Source organism: Pangasianodon hypophthalmus, chromosome 7, assembly GCF_027358585.1.
Source record: "Pangasianodon hypophthalmus isolate fPanHyp1 chromosome 7, fPanHyp1.pri, whole genome shotgun sequence".
NCBI classification, from domain to species: domain Eukaryota; kingdom Metazoa; phylum Chordata; class Actinopteri; order Siluriformes; family Pangasiidae; genus Pangasianodon; species Pangasianodon hypophthalmus.
Window position 1 is genome coordinate 22728290 of NC_069716.1, and position 22994 is coordinate 22751283.

The window sequence follows — 22994 nt, forward strand, 5'->3', positions numbered from 1 at the left end:
AGCTAGCATTACCATTAGCAAAGACTGTTGTGACATCACTTTCAAATGCACACAGACATTCAACTGCTTGAAAGTCAGATTACAACTCTATAAGCATATCCTCATATTGATTTATGAGGACATGAAGGGGCATGTCTATAAAATGACTGACAAAATGACTGACAAAATACAAAAACTTTCTGGCCCCAAAGACAGGTTTTCAAAAATTGTTTTTTTTTTTTTTTCCAGCTATGTAATACACTTAAGAAAAAAAAAGAAAGCTATATTTTAATTATTTCTACATTCTTTTCCACATTATTTGCAAAAATAAGAAATGAAAAATATTGACAATGGCACCTTTAAGAAAAAAATTGATCATTCATCATTCAGTTGGGTTTTAAGCAATACTTTTGCTTATACTTCCACCTAGTGATTACTACTTTGAAGTGCACTGTTTGAATTTAGTACAGTGTATATCCAAAAACAGACAGGTTCTTCAGGGTTTAACTTTCATTTTGATTTTGTCTTTTCAGGATCTACAGTACTCTGCAAAACTTCACATCAGGTTTAACTACATAAAGTCTGCCATAGATGAATTCTCCTGTGCAGTTTTGCAACAATTAACAAGCCAGTTTCTTCCTTTTGAAATAAAATGACATTTCTCAATTTTGTTTCCTTTAAGCTTTAAATAAAATAACAGCCACTAAGATACAGAATTGCTATCACTGAATGGTTTCTAATAGGTTTTAAAAAGCATAAACACATCTGTTGGTTTAGTAGGCCTTTATTTCACAATCTCTCCAAATGTACAAAAACAAGATATGGTACAAAAAAGCAAAGGGAAAAGTCCTAATCGTTCATTAACCCCCCTCCCCTTTTCCATGAGAAAGAAAACGTGACTGGACTTGGTCTCAAAACCAAAGTGCATCTGTTGGAGGTACAGCATGGGGAAAGCGAACTGATCAATTTGACCACACTGTACCTGTTTGACATTATTTAAAAATCACACAAAGGCCTGGCCACGACAACTTTCCACAGTGTCCCCAGAGCAGCTGGCCCAAGAGAGAGCCGACATTATGTCAGAGCATTCGGGTTGTTCACTAAAGTTGGAATATAATTTAGCTCCCCTACATGATTCCTGTCAGATTTTTTTTTTGCCATTTGATGACTTATAACTCAGACTTCTTCTTCTTTGACTTCTTCTTCTCCTCATCCTCCTTTACCACCAGTGGGTTAGATGCCTCCTTCTTCAGATATGAAATGAAGTCGCTGACTTCACGACCTCCCTGAAAGCAAATAAAGCATGCCTTATTAGCTTAAACCACACCTACCACAATTATCAGTGTTGCCTTTGAATTTAACACTGTACGTGCTCAAAGAACAAACCTCATATCTTTTTGGACTCTGTTTCTGCCCAGCTGGTGAGAAATAGATAGTGGGGAATCTGAAAAAGAAGAGCACATCAGGAAAAGTCAAAAGCGTGGAAAAGTGTAGTGTTTCAGTGCTACATGGGTTCTGGGGTTCTTAACTCCACCCCTCAGCTGCACAGTTTAAAGTTTTCCCTACTGCTGACACACCAAAAGCAACTGATCATCTAACTGATCATTATTAAGTCTTTAATGAGCTGGGCCAGGGGGTCTGAAAGTAGGAAAAACTTCAGACTGTGCGGGGCAAGAACAGAAATTCCCCAAGACTGCTGTATTAGTACATACCCTCTGACATCATATGGGGAGGGCACATCATTAGCTGTGGCATCCATCTTGGCAATGACAATGTTGGGATCACTGGAGAGCTGCAAAGTGATTACAGAAGGTGGTTAGAGTCAGGTCTTGACATTCAGACCCCTGAATGTCCACATTCTTATCCATTTAACAATAAGATGTGCCGTGAGGTGGACAACCAGCTATCCCAGGAGCCCAAGACCTCTCTAAGGCATTATTTTTTTTTTATTCATAGTTACCTGGTGGACAATTAGCCTCAGTAGGCTACCGTTCACCAGCATTTTTTCCTTCTCTCTCTCTATTGTTAGATTAATTAGAATGCACTGATGACATACAAACTTTCCAGAATCAGGACCATGCAGGTATGTGGAAACACTGACAAAACTGAGCTAAATAGCTGTAATATATCTCTCCTGCTCTACACAGAGTCACCTAATGGGTAAACATGTTGAGAAAATAAAGACTCAACACATCACACATAAAAATAATAATTTTTATGTGTGATATGAAAAGAAAATATCTCCACTCACTGCAAACAACTTGCTGAGACAAACACAATGTGCTACATCAGATACTTTCTTAGAAAATTAGTCGTTCCCTACACAGGAAATTATAAACTTATTTGTGTCTGTATTCATACACTTAACTAGCTAGCTAACCATGTACTCTTACATTAAATTAACAATTTTTAGCCTAGTCAGTTAGGTTTCCAAGCAACAAAAACCCTAGCCTAGGTAGCACACTGGAGCTTTTACTTACCCGATGCACCAGCTAATGAATTTATGATTTGTCCACCCTGGTGTCACACTAGTAGACTTTACTGAAAAGCCAATATTTCACTGTAGAGTAATGCTAATGAGCAACTTAACACTCACCTTCTCACCAAGCTCCTTGTACTTAGGTTCAAGGCTCTTGCAGTGGCCACACCAAGGTGCATAGAACTCAATGAGAACATCCTTGGACTCATCGTTCACAATGGACTCAAAGTTCTCAGCCACGACAACCTAAACGATAAACCAGGTTAGTGTAGAAGTGGAAAAACTGGAAACATTAATCATTAAAATGAAGTGACAGAAAAAAAAATAATTTAATAATTTGCACTCACTTTGACAGGGCCATCATTGCTCTCAGGAATGGGCTCAGATTTCAGGTAACGTTTCAGATTTCCATCAAAGTAATCCTGAAGGAATTTCTCCAAGGCCTTCCCGTCACGGCTGCATTAAACATTCACAATGCTTAATTAATATATTACCTTACTTTGTGTGATCTTTACAAAAAAAACCACAGATAAGCAAGGTCTTGCCACTGATTTAAAGCATGAGATGGAAACAAATAAAAGATGCAAGTCACTGTAACTAGAGAAACTGTTAAGACTGACTTAGCATTTTAAAGGTGAAATTAACAGATCACAACCTTAGATGCAGAATTTATCAGTACTTACGTAAACTCCTCCTGCATGACGTATTTATCCCCCTTGGCAGTTCGGATGCCAACAACAGGCAGCTCTCCACCGCTGGAGTCCAGACCGAGCTCAGACACATCATGGCTGAAGATATTTTTATTGGCCACTGCAAAGTTCAGCTTCTTTCCCTGATCCAGGAAACTCTTGGCCACCTTCATGACCCTGCATACAGAGTAAATGTCTGAGATAATGATTCGACTTACCACTGTGACAGGTATAGAGGAGACATTTGTTGCATTTTTAGGCTTCTTATTGCATTTTAAGTCTTAACTGTATAATGGTAGCTGAACAACATAGACTACTGTACGATATCAATGGCTAAACTTATGTTCTATTAGTCAAGTTGAGGGGATGTCTCCTCATCACGATCACACATGAGACAATAAAGTGAACAGGAAGGTCTACCTGTTCCTCCAGTAGTTGGAACCTTTGGGGTTTTTCTCATAGTCCACATCGTAATAGGCCACCAACAGGTCTTTGCCTTTCAGCTGATCTTTGTTGTCATCAGTCATGTGAGGGCATATTCCAAAACTGCCACACAAAAATATTGGTTAATTTAATAAAAATTAGATAGAATTAACAATCAATCAATGTTCACATCAAAAATGATACTTACATGTTGTCTTGAATGAACTTCTTGAGCTTGGCATTAGTGAACTTCTCCTCAGCAAAGTGAACACTGCTCTCTTCAAATTTGTTAGTGAGGTGAGGGGGCCGGAACAGGATGACACCCCTGAAAAACACGGACTGATCAGGAAACAAAGGCGGCATAGAGCAAAACACCAGCATGCCATTGATAAAGGAAACAACAACAGTCTCTGATAAAAATCCGAATGGTAGATGTACATGCAACTCTGACAGGCTCTGTGAATATATTAAAACTTGACAAAAAGCAAAAGTGAAAGCAAACTGCAGCCAGAAAAACAAGGCCTACTTACTCCCCCTCGATGTTGTGCTTCTTCAGAAGGGCTTCCACATTTGTGTGAGCAAAGCGGTACGATTCCCTCAGAGCACTGGCTGACTTCAGGAACTCGCCCTGTGCAGCACTTCCAGCATCAGCAAAGAATCCTGAAGACATGACAGTGTTTAAGCACCAGTTCTCTTCAACTTCCAGAATATACTATTTTTATACATGCACAAATATACAGGAGGTCAGAAAACTTCGCAAAAATAACCAAAAATATGCTCACCCACAACGCTGGCATCACGGTCTCCAACGAATTTCTCAAATTCCCCTTCGGATTTGAGCTCTACCGAGGCTGGACCTGCCTGCTTTTTAAGGTGGCTCACAATTCCGTCTTAAAAAAAAAAAAAAGAAGAAGATATGGCATACAAGAACTCAAAATCAGAATTCAGTTTAGGTCCCAGGCTCAACATGGCAGGGCTGTCCGCCCAGCCCATTTGTCCTAACCACAAATAAAATCAGAGGGAGTGGCTTCATATCTACCAAGACAACTTTTTTCAGGACAAGGAGCAGGATGTAGAGAGAACAACTTAAGACAGTTTAAAGTGTAAACTGGGTGCAAGTAAGAAGCAATTACTATGGGTATGTCTGGAATACTAAAAGGAAAGCTACTTGTATAGAATGATAAACACACATCAGTAAGACCAATTTAAAAAAAAAAAAAAAAAAAAAAAAGTGACATTCATACCTGCAGTTCTTGGACCATCATAAGCCCCAGACTCCTCTCCATCCCTGAAAATCTTCAGGGTTGGGTAGCCACTCACACCATACTTACTGCACACGTTGGAGTTGGCTGTACAGTCCACCTAATCAATGGCAGAGAAAACATTACCAAGCTGATGTTACACTTCTGTGATCGGAGTTTAAGTTGGTTTTACACTGAAAGTGGAGCAGTGTATCAGTAGTCACACTAAGATTTTAATCACAAAATGACTGTGACTGTAAAATCAGGCTGAAAAGTCACACAGGGGAAAACCGGAAATGGACGCACAAGTCTGATGGTGCCAAGTGAAAAGTTTTACCTTGGCAAGTGGGACAATGCCTTTCAGGCGAGTAGCAGCAGCCTCATACTCTGGAGCAAGTCTCTTACAGTGACCACACCTACAAGTGAAAATGAGACAGCATTTATTGCTTTGCAGCGTTCAACCTTTCTGAGTCACATTGCACACAGTTCATCATGGACTTCGGTAATTCTATATAAAATCCTACATACACACAAGTCTTATTAGCTTATTAGTCCATGTACTGTGGTTAAGGGAAGAGGACTGTTACAAGTCTCTTCCCAACTCATCGATAAGTTCCGCCGTCATCCTGCTGCTGCACTACGGACCCGCAAATATGAGCCAATCAGGGACGGCCACCGAAACTTCACGGACCAATCACAGAGTTACACCATGAAGACGCCACGCCTCCAAACAGCCTTATGTTTCTTCCATGAAGCAGCAGTGAATTACTAATTTCTAACTTACTAGCTATATTAGCACAAAACCTAGCAAGTGTATATTGCTAATATGTTCCACTTAAAAGTACAAAATTCATACCAATACACAGCAGCTACTCAAATTATGAACCTAGCTAGCATGAAGAGACGGGTATGCTGCGTACACTGGCATAACATTAGCTATCTACATTGTACTCAAAATAATAATAATAATAATAATTTCATATGTACACTAGTTATGAGCACATCAGGCCTGAAATGAGCAAATATGAACTACATCTGTGCGACAGTTAGCCCACTGCTAACAGGAAGTAACATGAGCTAGGTATGCTAGATACAGCGGGCTAGCTTGTGATGGAGTAGCCTAGTTATTATAGCTACATACAGATTTAGCTAATTGTTATTATTCAGTTAAACATGACCAGCCTTTAAGTAAGTCAATAACAGGTTTAAGGATATCACTATAAGTTATAGCTGGCTAACAAAAGCTAAGCTAGCTAACGCTATCAAACCATTAAACACAACTGAAGGAGAAATGGTGGAGAAAAAAAATGAAGCGTATCAGGATGGAAACTGAAACCAAACTTATACAAAAGGCTTCGAGGATATTACTGTAGGCCTTCACATGAACCACGACATAAACAGCACAAAGGACATTTTTTTTTTTTTTTGCTAAATGACCAAGAATGCATTGAATTCATTCGCTAAAGCTGACTTTAAAATGAAAGCACTTTAATGCGGAAATGCTTACATTTTCCAGCCCCTACAATCAGCCCTCACACACTTACCAAGGTGCAAAAAATTCAACCAGGATTAAGTCGTGGTCTGTGATTCTGCTCTCAAAATCGTCATCTGTGAACTCGAGCACATCACTGGCTCGCGCCACTCCGGCCACAAAGACGAAGAATAATAACGGCAACATGACGGAAAAGCGTCTGCACGTCCGCCTCGAAAAGAGGAGAGAGTTAATGAGACTGCTGATTTATTCGGATCTGAGTTCGAGCCCGGTGAAGCAGGCACCGTGCATAGGAGAGAAAGAAACGCACAAGCGGCACAAACACACAAACCCGGAGCTCCTCAAAGTAACCAGAGTGTGGCACATCACTATTGGACTGTCCTCCACGTGACACCGTCCCAATCAGCCAATCAGAGAAGAGCATTCAAACAGTTCCTTGTTAAAGAGTTCCTCCTTCTGTCAATAATGTAAGCACAGGTTCCCAGCCCTGGCCCCAACCCTGGTGTACCCCCTATTCTGCATATCTTAGAGCCTTCCGTGCTCTAACACACCTGATTCAGCTAATCAGCTGATTAACAGCCCTTCCTGTGTTGAAGTGGGGCAGGGAAAACACTAAAATGTGAGGGACAGGGACAGGGACAGGGACAGGGGGGTACTCCAGGACCAGGGTTGGAATCCTCTAACATAACACAAGAGGTGTCAAACTTTTTGCAGCCAGGGACCCCCTTATGATCAGAGCACAAATTATTTAATTTAAAGAACAATAGGGCAAGTATGTAACATGTTATTTTATTAAATCAGTTAATCTTTTTATTGTAGTTAGATTAATGTTAATATAATTTATTTGTTTTATAGAGTTTTGGAATACCCTCTTTCATTTCAGGTAAATAGTCAACTGGGCTTACAACTGTGAGAACTATATAATAATCATAACAACTCTGATAACAGTTGATAGTAATCTCCACCAGCATCATGTGAGTACAGTCAGGGACCTCCTGGATAGACATGAAGGACCCTGGGGGACCCTAAAAAGATTGACAATTAAGTTGCCAAATATTGCTTTAACATCACTATGAGTGTTTGTAGTAGTTTTTGGTTGTAATGTGACATTTTGGTAATATTATGAGAAATAGCAAATAAATTAAAGGTGTGTACAAGCCATGTTGGTCGAAAATGTATCCATTTCAATTTCAAGTTCAAGTGCAAATAGACACAAAATCATTATTTACATTACAGACATGATAAATAAGTAAATTGACAATATGTTTCGATGTGCCAATAAATTAAAAAACAAACTGAAATGTCACTATATGTAAAAATGAATGTATGTTTATTATACACTTATGTATTTTACCATTTATTTTTATCATGTATTTAAATGTATTTATATATTTGAATTACACTAGAAGTGCAGACTGTACTTGAAATTGAAACTGTCATTGTTCACCCATTAGAGCACAGAGATCTTAGTGAATGTTTACTATTGTTGAATGCTGTTCACTATAGTGAACAACAATAGTGAACAGCATTCAATGAAACCTCCCTAGTGGATGCAGTCTAAAATGATCACTTCATGAGCACATAGACCAATGATTGTGTACGTATATGCTGCATATCAGACTTAAATATTCCCAAAGCCAACAGCAAACAGTGCATTCTTAGGAAAAAGGGCTCCTCAACGATTATAGTAAAAGGTACATACCTCAAGGGTTTTTAAAGTTTCACTGGATAATTAAGGGTTTTTTGCCTCCTAAGGAAGGATTCTACTTCCCCTTCTACACCTTTAAGGGTTCTAGATTTAACCATTTTTAAGAGGGTATCTAGATCCTTTGTGTCCTTTTCTGGCTGTACAAATGGGGAATGGGCTATAATAATAATAATAATAATAATAATAACAATAATAATAATAATAATAATAATATTTTTCTTCAGAAATCAATGAATCAGTCAGTTCCTCAATTCTGCAAAGTATTTTCATCCAGCCCACCGGTTCATCAAGACAATTTTTTTGTTAATAAATACACTTATCAATCAAAGTTAACAGCAGCATCTGTCCTCTGTGCTGCAGATTTCAAAATCAAAATCAAAACCAGACTTTACTGCTCTTACAAAAAGAGGTGACCAGCTTCATTGTTCACATTAACCTAACCAATGTCTGAGAATGGAGGAGGCATTTTTGAGTCACTTTTGTTTTTTACAAATCTAATTCCATGTACGTTATTAAATATGTCTGTGTTGTTCTTCAGATTTATATTCACAGGTTGTTCCAGTGATTATAAACTGAAATAGTCTATTCTGATGCATTTCTGTATGTATCTTGCAATATTTTTATTTCTGCTATTTGTTTATTTATAATGCTGCTGTTGCTGTTATTATGAATATAATTATAACATCAAATTATTATGATGTTATTATTCAGAACCAAACCACTGTCTCACAATAATTAAAATTCATAGTCAGAATACTTGCCATTCTGAATATTTTTTTCCCTTTATATTAAGACAGTGGTCAGCTATCAGTTGTCAGATTCAGCCTTGGTTTTTGTCCTATACACCTCCAGATTTTTAAATCAGTAAACTGTAAAGCAGTCTGTGATTTGCCTATGGAGTCTATGTAAGTCATTACAAGTACATTTTCATATTTAATATCAGCCTTGGAATGTGTGGCCCCTGGTCTACTTTACTGTAATCAGTGCAGACCTTGGTCTGATATAAGATGTAGAGGTTGCAGGTGATCTGTAACTGATGTTGAATCTTGATTCCATCCACCATTTTGTTCAGCAACCTAAAGGCTATGTGGCACAAACTGGGCTACTGACCCATGTTTAATTGTAAACCTTAAATTCAGATTTTTTTTTTGTCAGTTTCTAAGAGGTTTAACGGTTTATCTAAAACACCCAAGCCTTCAGTTTCGAAGTATCAGCTTTTGTGACTATTTTGAAAGCAGTTACTGACAATTTTATCCAAAAGCTAGATGGCTAAGTGCCCCTGTCTTCAAAGCTTAAAAAAATCAGTTTAAGGTTTTATTTTTGGCACCCACATAGACTTATTTGCTGTTAACACATTTAAAGAAGATTATTTTGGATATTTTTTTTTTAAACCGAGTGCAACAGCACCACCTACAGGCGCAAGAAAAACACACAAAACTGTAGTATGAAGCAGCTCCTTGAGCTGTTTCTGTTGTGTTAGCAATAACACCACACCAGCAGGTGGCGCTAAAGCATCACAATTCACCATGGTTTCCCCCACAACACAAAGAAATGAAACAAATACACGTCTTAACAGGATCAGTTGGAAATATTTTCAGTTTATGTAAAGCAGGGGTTTCCAATGGGGTAGCACAGAACCCTGACCTCAACCCCACTGAACACCTTTGGGATGACCTGGAACACCAACTTTATGCCAGGCCTTCTTGGCAAACATCAGTGTCCGACCTCTTGTGCTCTTGTGGGTGTATGGGCACAAATCCCCACAATCCCCACAATCCACAATCTCCATATACACCAATCAGCCATAACATTAACACCACTGACAGGTGAAGTGAATAACATTGATTATCTTGTTACAATGGCACCTGTCAAGGGGTAGGATATATTAGGCAGCAAGTGTGTTGGAAGCAGGAAAAATGGGCAAGCATAAGAATCTGAGCGACTTTGACAAGGGCCAAATTGTGATGGCTAGAAGACTGGGTCAGACCATCTCCAAAACAGCAGGTCTTGTGGAGTGTTCCTGGTATGCAGTGGTTAGTACCTACCAAAATTGGACCAAGGAAGGACAACCGGTGAACTGGCGATAGGGTCATGGGCGCCCAAGGCTTATTGATGTTTGTGGGGAATGAAGGCTAGCCCATTTGGTCCGATCCCACAGAAGAGCTACTGTAGCACAAAAAAAGTTGCTGAAAAAATGAATGCTGACTATGACAGAAAAGTTTCAGAACACACAGTGCATCGCAGTTTGCTGTGTAGCCGCAGACCAGTCAGAGTACCCATGCTGACCCCTGTCCACTGCCGAAAGCACCTACATTGTTGCATGTGAGTATCAGAACTGGACCATGGAGCAATGGAAGAAAGTGGCCTGGTCTGAAGAATCACATTTTCTTTTACGTAATGTGGACAGCCGAGTTCATGTGCATCGCTTACCAGGGGAAGAGATTGTACCAGGATGCACTATGGGAAGAACTCCAGCCAGCGGTGGCAGTGTGATGCTCTGGGCAATGTTCTCCTGGGAAACCTTGGGTCCTGGCATTCATGTGGATGTTACTTTGACACGTACCTCCTACCTAAACATTGTTGCAGACCAAGTATTCCCTAATGGTATTCCCTAATCGCAGTGGCCTCTTTCAGCAGGATAATGCGCCCTGCCACACTGTAAAAATTGCTAAAGAATGGTTTGAGGAACATGACAAAGAGTTCAAAGTGTTGACTTGGCCTCCAAGTCAAAGATATACATCATTGTAATTTAGAGCACAGATTCAAAATTCATTTGGTGGGCCAGATTAAAACCTTTATCCTGGCCCATGGGCTATATGCTTGGAACCCCTGAGTAAGATCATATATCATAACATCTAGCATACTTTGCACATGACATTGGTTTGCCTGAAAAAAAATAAAGTTAACTGTTGTATTACATAACTTGGACAGCTTATGTTGACATTCTGCTGCCTGTCAATTGAGACAGACTTCATTTTAGGAGTGAAAGAATGCCCAAGGAATACTAATCTCCTATGCAGACTCCTCATAATAAAGAGCACAGGTAGTCATGACATTTGAAGTTTTATTTTTGATGATTATAATTCCCAGTGTTACTGTTTTGACATGGTCATATTTATGTCCAGTTCCCTCATTACACTGTTTATACTTTTTACCAGTGATTGAATTTTGTCCCTGGTGGCAGAGATACACACCATTTCCTGCTTCCTGTTTGTGATCTTATTGGCCCTGATTGGCTCCTTAGTGTTTTTTACAATCTTTTCACAGGCAGGTACAGAACACCAACATCTTACATTAAATATGTTGACCTCATTGATTAGTCACTTTTTTTCGAATTTGATGAAACAAATTCAAATACCATTACACTGTTTTTCTTTTAGTGCGTTAATTTAAGGAAATTAGAATTAACCTTATCAAAGAGTTGCAGTAATTGAAAGTGAGAAAAACTGCCCTGCACACTGCACTGCATTAATCTTGTGTACAAGGTGTCACTCACAGTATTATTTTTTTAACGTTGGTATGAGACATCATTCAAATTTGCACTTTTGTCCAGACTTACCACTATAGCTAAAAAGAAAGAGGATTCCCAGTCCAGCCAAGAGGCACAAGCTTCCACCTGGCACTGGCAGTGGAAAAAAATGTGGTACTAGACTAGGAGACATATGAAGAAGAACCTGCATTTGATGTGGAACAAGAATGAGTAGGAGCTGGTTGTCTGGTCTAGCTGGTTGTCTGGACTCGCTCTTCAGGTACTTTCACTCTTCAAGTAAGGTGGATCAGGAGGAGCTCCAGGTCATGCTCTATATGGAGGTAATGAAGGAATTTCACTATGACTGGTCCAGCTGCTTCATCCTAGTTCCTAAGGAGGTTGGTTTGGACCGGTTCTGTGTGAACGTTAGAAAAGTTAATGTGGTGTCTAAATTTGACCCTTATCCAATGTCACACATTGACGAACTGCTCAATCGATCAGGTTTGGCTTGCTTTTATTCGACACTGGATTTGACAAAGGGATATTTGCTTATTCCCTTGACTCCAGTGACGTTTTCCACTCCATTTGGGTTACACCAATTTGCCACCCTTCCATTCGGCTTGATTGGAGCCCCAGCCAAGTTTCTACAACTCCTTGAATCCATCCTATTCCTGTATATGCCACTGCCTATTTGGATAACATTATTTATAACAATGATTGATAGTGGCACTTTCAATATTCTAGGGCTGTCCTGAGATTTTTGAGACTGGCAGGACTTACATCAAACCCAAAGAATTGTGCGATTAGATGGGTGAAAGTAGGGTGTCTGGATTTCCACTTGGGCCATGGGCAGGCGTGTCCCCAGATTGATAAGACAGCATTAATTGAGGCCTGTCTGAGACAAGCACTGCTTTTGTTCATGCCTACCTACCATCTCCCTCACATTTACCAGGGTATCGCAGGTATTGCAGAACTTGCCTTTGGTTACATAAATTCTTGAAATTATTTAAGAGTATTAAGCACATACTAAGATGGATATTAAATAACTGTTCTTTTTAAGAGACATGTTGCGTGGAATATATTCTAGTTACTATCCTGCACCTGAATAGGCTTCTCTGGCTTAGCATCCCACAATGCCTTGCCCCATTACCCTCTGTAAAACAGCTGTAACTGAAACTTCCATGAGAGAAAATAGAAAGCGAGTCTGAGAACAGGCCTATTCAATGTCACCTTGGCAGTGGAGAGTGTGTGCGCACAGGTTATGGAGAGCTCAGGGGAGCTGTAACACAATGGAGGCAGATAAAGACTGCCTTTGGTCACATGACAGTCGAACTTTATCCTGTGCTAATTAGAGTGTTCAGCACCAGCATGTGCCTGAATTAGGCTCATAGACCTTAGAGTTTTAGCTTCATTTTCAAAACCCTGCCAATCCGCATACCCTGTTATCACAGCTCACATGTAGCCCTGGATAAATAAAAAGTACTCGAGACAACAATGTTAATCTGTCAGTAAAGCGCTTTATATAATTTAGCATTTTCTTTCTGCAAAACCCCCCCAAACATTCACATGCCTCTCTGTTGCTTAGGTGAACAATTCTCAAAGGTTATAATACTCTTATTGTAGCACAATCAATAAAAGAGACAGTGGTATGTGACAGAATGGTAATGCCACATCAACACAATCATGACATACAGTACATTGACTTCTGTTGTACAGAGTAGTGGAGCTGCGAAGATACAACACACAAAAAGCATGCTGTTTGGGATGGAGTTTTGAGTACCATAATTCAGTAGGCCATTATGGAGAAATGAGGGAATGAGGTTTAGTGTCAGTCTACTTCTTCTGGCCAATAGGGTCAGGGATTTTGATGTCCTGGCCTTTTTCTAGCTTCTTCTCACACTCAATCAGGTAGTTTACTCCATCGATAACCGTCTGGACCAGTTGGACCTAAGCAAACACAAACACACACATGCACATATCTTTTCACTGTCTGTTCTGTGTGGTAATAAACTGATACCAAATTATCAGAATACATGACTGACCTCTGACTGGCCAAGTCTGTCCAGGTTAGAAATATCAAAGATGCTCCCCACAGCTGCCGTGTCCACTCCTCCAGTGCCTCTTTTCTGTAGCCGCAAGTTATCAAGGATCTTGGGAAAGCGAGGGTCCTGTGCAGAGAGAGACAGTAGCACTCAAAAAAACTTAAAAAAAATAAATAAATAAAAAACATGGTTCATTGTGTTACGCTGCCCTGTGACACAGCATGAGCAATAGTTCGAAAAAAAATGCAGAGGCATGTCTTGGAGGAAGCACATGTTAGCCTTCACCCTCCCTGTTTGGTAGTGTGATGGGGAGAGTTAACTAGTTGGATAGGAATTGGCAAATTAGGGAGAAAATAGGGGGGAAAAAAGAAAAACTGAATATGTTTTCCCATTTTCACTATGTGCTCTACTGCAGTAAGTATCAATCAGTATTTGTCTTAGAGTAATTATATCAATTAATAATGTATTAATTATGTCTTATAGTCCTGATCATATCTAGTAAGTTTAAATGATTGAAATGTTGTGACAATGTTGTCGTTATAATCATCAGGTGGACAATCACCTTGCTGAGGCGAGGCAGTTTAATATGGACGCCAGCGCGAAGGCCTGTGCCCAAGTTAGAAGGGCAGGTGAGGATGTAACCCAGATGCTCATTCCACATGAACTCCCAGCCTTTCTCCTGAATCAGCCTCTCCACCTGAGCAGACAGACAGAAGCACGCAATCACCTGGATGGCTGGATGCATTTGATAAAGCAAATGTCATGCAGATCTGTGCAAATTTGTGGTTCAGCACAAATTCTTTTCACATACACCAGCAGTCAAAAGTCTGCAAATGCTAGACTGAATTCATATTTTTCATTCTCTTAAGACATTTTAATAAAAGTATAAAATTAAAAGACAAATGTAAATAGTGGCATTAATGTATACATTTATTTCTGAATCAAAACGTGTTTTGTTTTTTGTTTTTTTAAAAAAAAGCAGTTATTAATAAAGGTGATAAAAGTACAAAAATTCTTTACTTAACTAAAAGTTATCATCATCTAAATAAATACTTGTTGATTAAATACTCGTTGAAGTTAAAAGTAGAAAAGTATAAACCCTATAAAGTATGAACCAATTGCTAGGTTGTGAGTAGAAAGCTGTGATCATTCTTTTGAAATGTGAATGAAATCTGCATGATTTTTTTTTTGCCTTGCGCTGCTGCCACCTGATTGACTGGTTGTATAATTTCCTGAATGTGCAGGTGCACAGGCATTCCTAATAAAGTGGAAGGTGCAGCTCTCTAATGCATTACTGAGATACCACTATTATGTTAGTGATAAAAGCTAAGTTATACAACAACTATAACTATAAGATTTCAAAAGTATTACAAAAGCAGCTCAAAACAGTTTTGGAAGACATAGTCTAAGACAGACTAAAAAACAATCTTGCTGGACAGTTTGTTCTTCTGCTGTATATCCACAAAAGGGTATTGCTCCACACTGCTGTAAACACAGCTGAGTTACATGTCCCAGATTCCTGATGAATAAATAATAGAAGCTTATGTTACATTAATGTGGCCAGCGAGAGTCGAGTGAGCTCACCTCTTTGAGGCCCCTACAGAAACGCTCAAAGACCCTCTTCATATTGCCCCCTTTCTCCATGGAGATCACCCGAGTGTGGTCCTCCTCATTAACCCACACCAAGAATGTTTTCTCATTGTTATGCCTATAAAAGAACCACAGTATTAAAACCTATAGCTAATAACAGACATGTATTTAAATAATTCATGTTCAGTTTCAACCTGACTGTGCCTAACAACTGACCTACAACGTTTATTAAGAAGCTTTTTTTCCAGAAAGTCTGTGAAAATGCAAAATATTTGAGAGTATTACTAAGATTGTTGACCTTTAACCAGACTAGTAAGATGATTATGCAAATGTGTGCTACAGGCAAAGCAGGGTCTCTCCCAAACCACTTTTTTGCATTAACTCCTATCAAATCACTCATACAGCACTGCTGTAGTAATCGTCTTCTCTAAGTTCAAGATATTTACTGAGCTAAATTATGAGCTGGAGCACAGGTAGTTCAAGGCTGTCTGCCCTGGAAGCCAAGAAGCCGCACTGAGAAAGAAAATCAATCATGAAGGATACTCGGACAAGGACGTAAGTGATCAATCTTGGATGAGTGTACAGGGGGGGAAGCGGCTGCCTCATACTATATCTGGATCCTGACACTCATCCCCAGACTGAGCAGCATTAGCAGCTAAAGCATTATTCTCTCCAGTCCTTCAGCCTCCTGCTGAGATGCCTCTTACCAGATGCCTCTGGCATCAGGCCAATCCCGTGCCATTCCTGCGCACGTCAGAAGGGGCGAAACTGGCTTATCAAACAGGAAATGATCCTACAAGACCAAACAGATGGGACATATATATATAGAATGTTAATTTCATATAACAGAATAATGAAATATTATATAATTAACATGAGATGGAGATGTGAGAGGGTAAAGTGATGGCAAAGTGCCCTAGCTTCCTGCGAAAATGCAAAAGCATAAATGTCATTTTGACTTTTAAATGAAAGACATCAACAGCAGTTGCTGTCATGTAATAATTTGTAACTGTCCTCAACATAGAGTACATGATGATAATAAAGTTTTGCAAGACAGATACGCACATCGATGAGCTGCTGCTGTTCCTGTTCAGTCATCTCTGTTAGACTGTAGTATTTGCCCACCAGGGTACCCTGCAGGCCAGCGAGAGCGTTCACCACCACCCGCTCCACCTCTCTGCGCTCAGCACGCGTGCAGGCAGGAGGCAAGCTCAGACCTCGAATACTGCGGCCCGTCCGCACCCGCGACGACAGCACATACTTCTCATCAAAGACACCGCCTCGTATCTGATAGGAGAACATTAAAAAAAAAACAAAAAAAAAACACTATATTAGAAAGGGCATTATTGTAATGCATTTAATAGCAGTCTTATAAGTTGTACAAGTAATGCAAAGTTGTGTACCAGATAAGATCAGTGTCAGATGTTTCTTATACAATATGCTGGTATTTATGCAATTATTTGAGTAAATATGCAATTATTTGAGTTATTAATGGAAAGACAATATGTTAACACTATTTTATACTGCAGTTCCAAGTACCTTATTAGAATCCAGGTCAGTGGGATGTTTCATAGTGCGTGGGTCATAACCATTGTGTCTCTCTGTGATGACAGGGTCAAAAATATCAGCAAACACCTGTCAGGAAAAAAAGATTTCTCAACTTACAAGAATAAGCCGCATATTTTCATCTTTCACAAACCACATGTACACACACACACTTAACAATTCGTAGGGTTTTAAAATAATTTTGTGAAATGCATGCCTCAAATCTTGCATCAGCTTCCACAAGGAATATAATATCATAGAAACTGCTTTGTACAACTACAAACCTTGTTAATTATGAAGAAGTATTTAATCATATTCTCCAGTTTTCATTATCTATTTGTTGGCCAGCATTGCGGTCGTACTAACTTAATTTACTACTTATCACTCATCTCCAGTGGAAAGTAATTTTATAGAGAAAAAGAGATGGAGAAGTAGAAGTTCCCAGGCATGTTATACGACTGTTTCCCTGAATGCCTAAAAAGGCTGTGAATCTTACTTTAGAATAGAGATGTAACAGAATATGAATACGTTATTTGAATTGAACAGATAATGTGTTCTAAACAGATATAAATACAGATATGATTAGGAAGTGCTCTCCCCCCCCCCCCCTTTTTTTTTCTTTAAAGAAAGGTTGCTAGAAACCAGGTGTACATCAGACCGGAATCCTGTGGGAAACAATAAAAAAAGTCATGCAAGCAGTCAGATACGAAGCTCGTGTGCATAAGTGAGCTGTCAGATATGAAACTCGCTGGAATAAAACATAAATTTGCAGCTCTGTGCAATGTATTTTCATTCAGTCATCCTTAGTGACTGCCTGGTCAGGGTTGAGGCGACAAATTAAACTATTGGGTTTTTTTTTTTTTTTTATTAATATATATATATTGGATATCTCTGGTCTCATTTCATCACCATGCTGGCAGTGCTGGTATTTTTTTCCGTGTTTTCCAGCGTTTCCGGGGACATGGTGGTACGGTTTATATAAAATTAAATTATATTTAATTAAAAAAAAAAAAAAAAACGTTTAGGCCACACCCGCTTATCCAAATACAGATAGAAATACAGATTTTGCATTACTTCTTAGATGAAGTACTTTAAAATCATTCACAAAAAAAACAATCATTTTGGAATACTCTGCAACAGGTATAAGAGATATCTTCTGCAAAAATCATTTTATGATTAAGGTGGTACGGTATTGTCTAAACTATGTGAACCATATTAAATTAGAAAACGGTCAGTCTGATCCATTCAATACAGCATGTTGTTTGATGCTACATGTAGTGATCTGAACTGCCTCTGACCTCATACGACTCCTCATCTCCGGCCACCATGCCCACAGTCTTGATGAAGGGATGCCCGGGGTTGTCCACGCCCGTCTGAATGGCCTGATCCAGTGTGAAGCCATTTGGAGTGGCTTTGTCACACAGCTGGGCATATACAGCAGGCGTCAGATGACTGGCCATGCAGTTGTTGTGTTTTCGTAAATCTGGGTATTCCGCACTGTTTGGAGACAGAGACTGCTGTTTTAGGAAGACACATACAAGGGTGTGTAGCCCTTACAGAAAACCTGACATGCAAAAAATTACATGATTCACATGGAAAATTTACAAATGTGGATTTTTTTTTTTTTTTTTAGAACTTCACATTTTATACTTTTTTTCAAATGTAGTACATTTGCTTTGACTGACAATTAGGTGGCATGATAGCGTAGCATGTACTGTTGCTCTCTCAGAGCTCCAGGGTTCTCAGTTCGATCCTGAGCTCGGGTTACTGTCTGTAACCTCCCACCTCCCAAAAACATGCCAGTAGTTCAATTAACCACCTGTTCATTTTTCACATGTAGGTTATGTGGTTTTATCAAGTGGTTTTCTCACATGATTAATTTTTCCACATGGTGATGTCACGTGTTTGCTTTAAAGCACATGCACAATTTCAGAGCAAAACATGGTGCAATGCATCTTCACATGCTTACTCAAACATTACTCACATGTAATCACATGTATAAAGATATATGACAGCCAAGTGTGGACATATTAAAATGGACACATGTAAGCTACAGCTTTACAATGTCAAGCAAACACCAGTAGTGAAAAACACATGCAAGGCAGTATTAAAGGGCACTGTGGGCTTTATGTGCCAAATGGATGCAGATTTTAGATTCCATCACTAATCAGCACATCTACAGCCTATCGCCATTTTGATCGCATGGTGCAGTATGCAAGAATTCAGCCCCACAGAGGCATCTCCACTGTATCACTGGTGTGATGATCATTCCGTACTGCCTAATGAATCAAACAAATAGATTTCTTTCTAACACACCTATCTAGTCAATGCTGCGCAATTACAGTTCATGCATGTGTCAGACAGAGGCCCTGGTTTGCTCGGTAGCCTATAAGCACTGCTGCAGACACAGCATTTCCTGCAGGAACAATGTGCATCCTGTAAATAAGTCATTTATTTCACACTTTGAACTATTATCAGTAATGTGTGCACCTTTAACCTGGTTATCCATCTTACTTTAATTGACTATAATTCAGCACTGGCACAAATATGATGCAGATAATCACGTGCACTGTTTATCTTGATATGATGCACGAGATTTATTAGGGTGGAAAGAGGATATAGGTGCATGCATACAGGACTGGTGACACTGGGTACATGGGGTACATCCCAAACTACATACTGCGGTACAAATCAGTGTCCAATACAAAAATAATACAATAATACAAAAAGCGCACTGTGCACTAATAAAAAAAAAGTGCAGCTATATAAAATAGTGCACCAACCTAAATGACACAGTGTTTGCAATTTGACACACAGGGTATTATTGAGGCTTACCTGGCCGGGTACTGTCTCCGGCCCTGCGCTGTGGCACTCACATGCTCTCTGTTCAGATACAATCCTACACTAAGAGATCCAGCGCCGACCAGAGATAGCAAACCCACGCTCCTTTTGGAGGATAAAATCCTTGCGAAGCTGCTTGCCATGATGATCCTGTGGCCTTGTGGAGGAGGATGGGACCTGTCGGGTAAAACGTGATGGGTGAAGCCTGAGTTGAGGATGCGGGAGAATGCAGAGCTCTGCTCTAAAACCGTGCTCAGCCTCCCTCCCCTACCGGAATATGTGCGATACAGCAACGTGAGGGAAATACATCACACTGCACAGCACAATCCCACAACCACCCCCTCCCCCCCCCTCCTCTCCCCGCCCCCTTCCCCTCCCCTCCCCCTTCCCCCAAACAACCCCCCCTCCCCCACTGCGCGCGTGCATGCATGCCTTTCCCTTTTCTTCGTCCCGTTGTACACAAATTACTTCATTTCTTTCGTTCAAATGACCAGAAATGTATTCATTCTATGAATAAATAAATAGTGCTACATGATGCAGCTCGAGTAAAATATTCAATGTTCATTAAAACTGCAAAGGTAGCCTGTAACAAGGCCCACTTGTGAAAACATGAGCAAGAGAAGCCAAGGCCTCTGCTAGTTAGCGTGAATGCGCATGCGCAGTAAGATCAGCGCCAGTACTTGGGCGGTAGTTTGACTTTGACTTGACTTTGCTCTTCTGGCGGTTTATTTTACGGAATAGTTTAGAGACAAATCGATGTTTCACACATATCCGGCTTACTCTAACAGTAATTCATCAACCAAGAAATGTTTGCTGTTGAAAAATTCCTTCTGGAATGGCAAACAATAAATGAACAAGTTGGCATCGTGCAGACTGAACCAGAAGTCCATATTTAAGGCTTTACACATATGAAGTTTATACAGAATGTATATGGACCATATTCAGTTCAGTAATTTTGGGTTTAAAAGACTCCCATTAACTGTTTCAGCTTTATGATGTACACTTTTCCTGCTGAAAAAAATCCAGTTTATTCTGACAAATCTGACAAATCTCAGTCTGATCTGGTCAAACTGTCTTTACCTGCAGTATCTTTACCATCTGCTGGGAAACTATTTCTCCAGCTTCCTTATTGCTTGTCTAGACTGCTGTAGCATTAGTAGTGGAGATTAATGTCTATCCCAGTAGTCATTGTACTGTCTTGTGCTGTCTGCACATGTCTGCACTTGTGCACTTTATGTAAAAATTTATGTAGTCCCTTGTAGTTCTGTGTTGTTCTGTCTTGGTCCTGGAGAAACATTATTTCAGTTGATATGACAATAAACTCCACTGGCTGTATATGTTTGATATGACAATAAACTCCACTTGACTTGACTCGACTAATGGTTGATTTTCTACTGGTTTGACCAGCTTGGCCAGTTTTTTGTTTTGTTTTTTTGTAGGAAGATTTTTTCAGCAGGGTTTCGCCTTTGTATGCAACGCACGTACATTGGGTTGTCCACAAGCTACAGCCTGAGGCAAATGTGTCACAAACAACATTTAGAAACATCAGTTGTCATAAGAAATAGTTGTCCACATGCAGATCAGATTAAACCTAAAGCCAGACCTGCAAATGTTATCATGGAATAAACCCTATAACTTCTTGATCAGAGTTCAAGTATCCGCAATACAGTGATTGAACACAGCCTATTTCTATTTCTATTTCAATACAGACAATAAAGTTAGGCTGAAAAATCTATGAATCTAATATACAGAAATCTGTTCATTGTTTAACTGTGAGGTAAGTACAGTCCTAATAAAAACGCTGAAGATGTTCAGAATAGCTAAGCAGATCATGAACAGAAGAATCAACAACACAAGCATATAGCAATGGACATTTTCAAACTGAATAGTAAAGATTGCAATTTCATGGTAAGTATTAACTATTAACTTACTGTCCTAGGAGGTGTGATCTGATACAGCAGATACCAGCGAACAGGTATGAGCAGATGTACGTTCCCTTTATTAGAGTATACAGCGACTCAGTAGTGGTTTAACCATTAACATGCCAACCCAATTTGAAATCAGGCCTTTAGTGATGGCTGTCTTACTTGTTATGGAATTTACAATACAGTGTGCCTTTTAAAAAATTAAAAAGGAAAGGCCAATATACCAATAGGATTTAGACATAGATGGCTGGGGTTTTTGAACAAATAAAAGACATTTAATTATCCTCATTTCTTTCTCATAACCCTCTAATCACTAGCATAGTCCCTTAACCACCGAACCACAATTACCCAAATTTAGAGGTTTATGATTATATTTGTCTTGTGAACACCAAGTATCACCAAGGTGACTGTTTAAAAAGAACATAACCTTTCTGATAAACACTATTACAGTTTATAGTAATTCAAGAAATTAACTACTGGATCATTGTGGTCCTTTTCTCCATCTTCATGGGTTTTTCTTCTGAGAAAGACAAAGAAGACCTTCAGCCTACTTTGTCTAAAGCACTTTTCATCACCCACGCTCACTCCCAACTGTCTCATCTGATAGAGGGACTTTTAGTTTTCTCCAGTTTCTCCCTAGAATGCTGCTGAATGTATGTATTCTCAGAAGTATTCCTATGAATGTTCTGATGTGAATAGAAAAAGCTGTATTACTTCTAAATAATATTACATATATTCATGTATTATGTTTGTATTATAAGCTTTATGCTATTCTTATACAAGTTTGAGGACATGTTTTTCAAAAGAGACTACAAAGCATTTCAAAAGAGACTAGCAAAGCATTCAAAGCAAGTCACTCTGAATAAGAACATCTGTTAAATAATATAGTAGTATTGCATTTATGTCATTACAAGGTATGATTATTTCTATTGATTCAATAATATAACAAGCAAGCAATACTAAACTCATATTGTATAGTGGCCTATTATGAAAGTTGGCCATGTTTTTTTATTTTATATTTTATGAGGCTTCCAAATGCATGTTTATTTGAGAGCACACTTTGCATCCTTTATTTTCCACTGAAATGTGCTCCTTCATGATTTTATAGCCAAATATACCGTTTAAAATTTTGTAGCTTTAAGAAGTATTCCCAACACAGTTGTAGATTGGTCAAAGCGAACTCAACTACAGTCTACCTGTATAGTATTGGTATCGTATGGGTTAATACTTCAATGCAGCTCCACATCATGAAGAAATACGTCACAGTATAAGTAATGGTAGATGCCATAATGATTTACTGGATGGCATAAGCTGCCTGAGGAACCTTAGATGGCTTATCTAAACAAATCAACAGTAGAACTGCTATAAAACAAAGGCCACTAGGCCACTGCGTTTTACACACCCATTCCAGTTCATAAGTAAACAAAAGTACTGGATATGCTGCACGTAGGCAGCTGGAAGTATACAGTACAGTCACCGTGGAATATACAGTAACCTGCAATAATTAATAGTCAACATAACTTTTTATTGAGTAAACCGATTAGTTGGATGAATTTATTGAATATCTAACT

The 22994-nt window shown here is 39.2% G+C and overlaps 2 protein-coding genes across 3 annotated transcripts; both read right to left on the minus strand.

Moving 5' to 3' along the window:
• Positions 1-747: 747 nt before the first annotated feature.
• On the minus strand, positions 748-6648 carry pdia3 (protein disulfide isomerase family A, member 3). Its single transcript, XM_026918130.3, has 13 exons — positions 6356-6648; positions 5149-5227; positions 4815-4932; positions 4353-4460; positions 4101-4230; positions 3779-3895; positions 3568-3693; positions 3142-3324; positions 2806-2914; positions 2576-2704; positions 1692-1771; positions 1366-1423; positions 748-1265 (listed from the first exon to the last, which is right to left on the minus strand). Exons 1-13 carry the CDS (start codon positions 6487-6489, stop codon positions 1149-1151), a joined length of 1488 nt encoding a protein of 495 aa, XP_026773931.1. The 5' UTR covers positions 6490-6648; the 3' UTR covers positions 748-1148.
• Positions 6649-12977: 6329 nt separating this feature from the next.
• ckmt1 (creatine kinase, mitochondrial 1) lies at positions 12978-21531 on the minus strand. 2 transcript variants are annotated; one of them, XM_026918272.3, is made up of 10 exons: positions 21430-21531; positions 19493-19675; positions 17956-18154; positions 16652-16747; positions 16178-16399; positions 15820-15905; positions 15107-15230; positions 14085-14219; positions 13523-13648; positions 12978-13427 (listed from the first exon to the last, which is right to left on the minus strand). In XM_026918272.3, exons 2-10 carry the CDS (start codon positions 19639-19641, stop codon positions 13314-13316), a joined length of 1251 nt encoding a protein of 416 aa, XP_026774073.1. In that variant the 5' UTR covers positions 19642-19675; positions 21430-21531; the 3' UTR covers positions 12978-13313. The 2 variants fall into 2 exon arrangements, with proteins under 2 accessions (XP_026774073.1, XP_026774074.1); XM_026918273.3 differs by lacking the exon at positions 21430-21531 and having other exon boundaries at positions 19493-19778.
• Positions 21532-22994: the final 1463 nt, after the last annotated feature.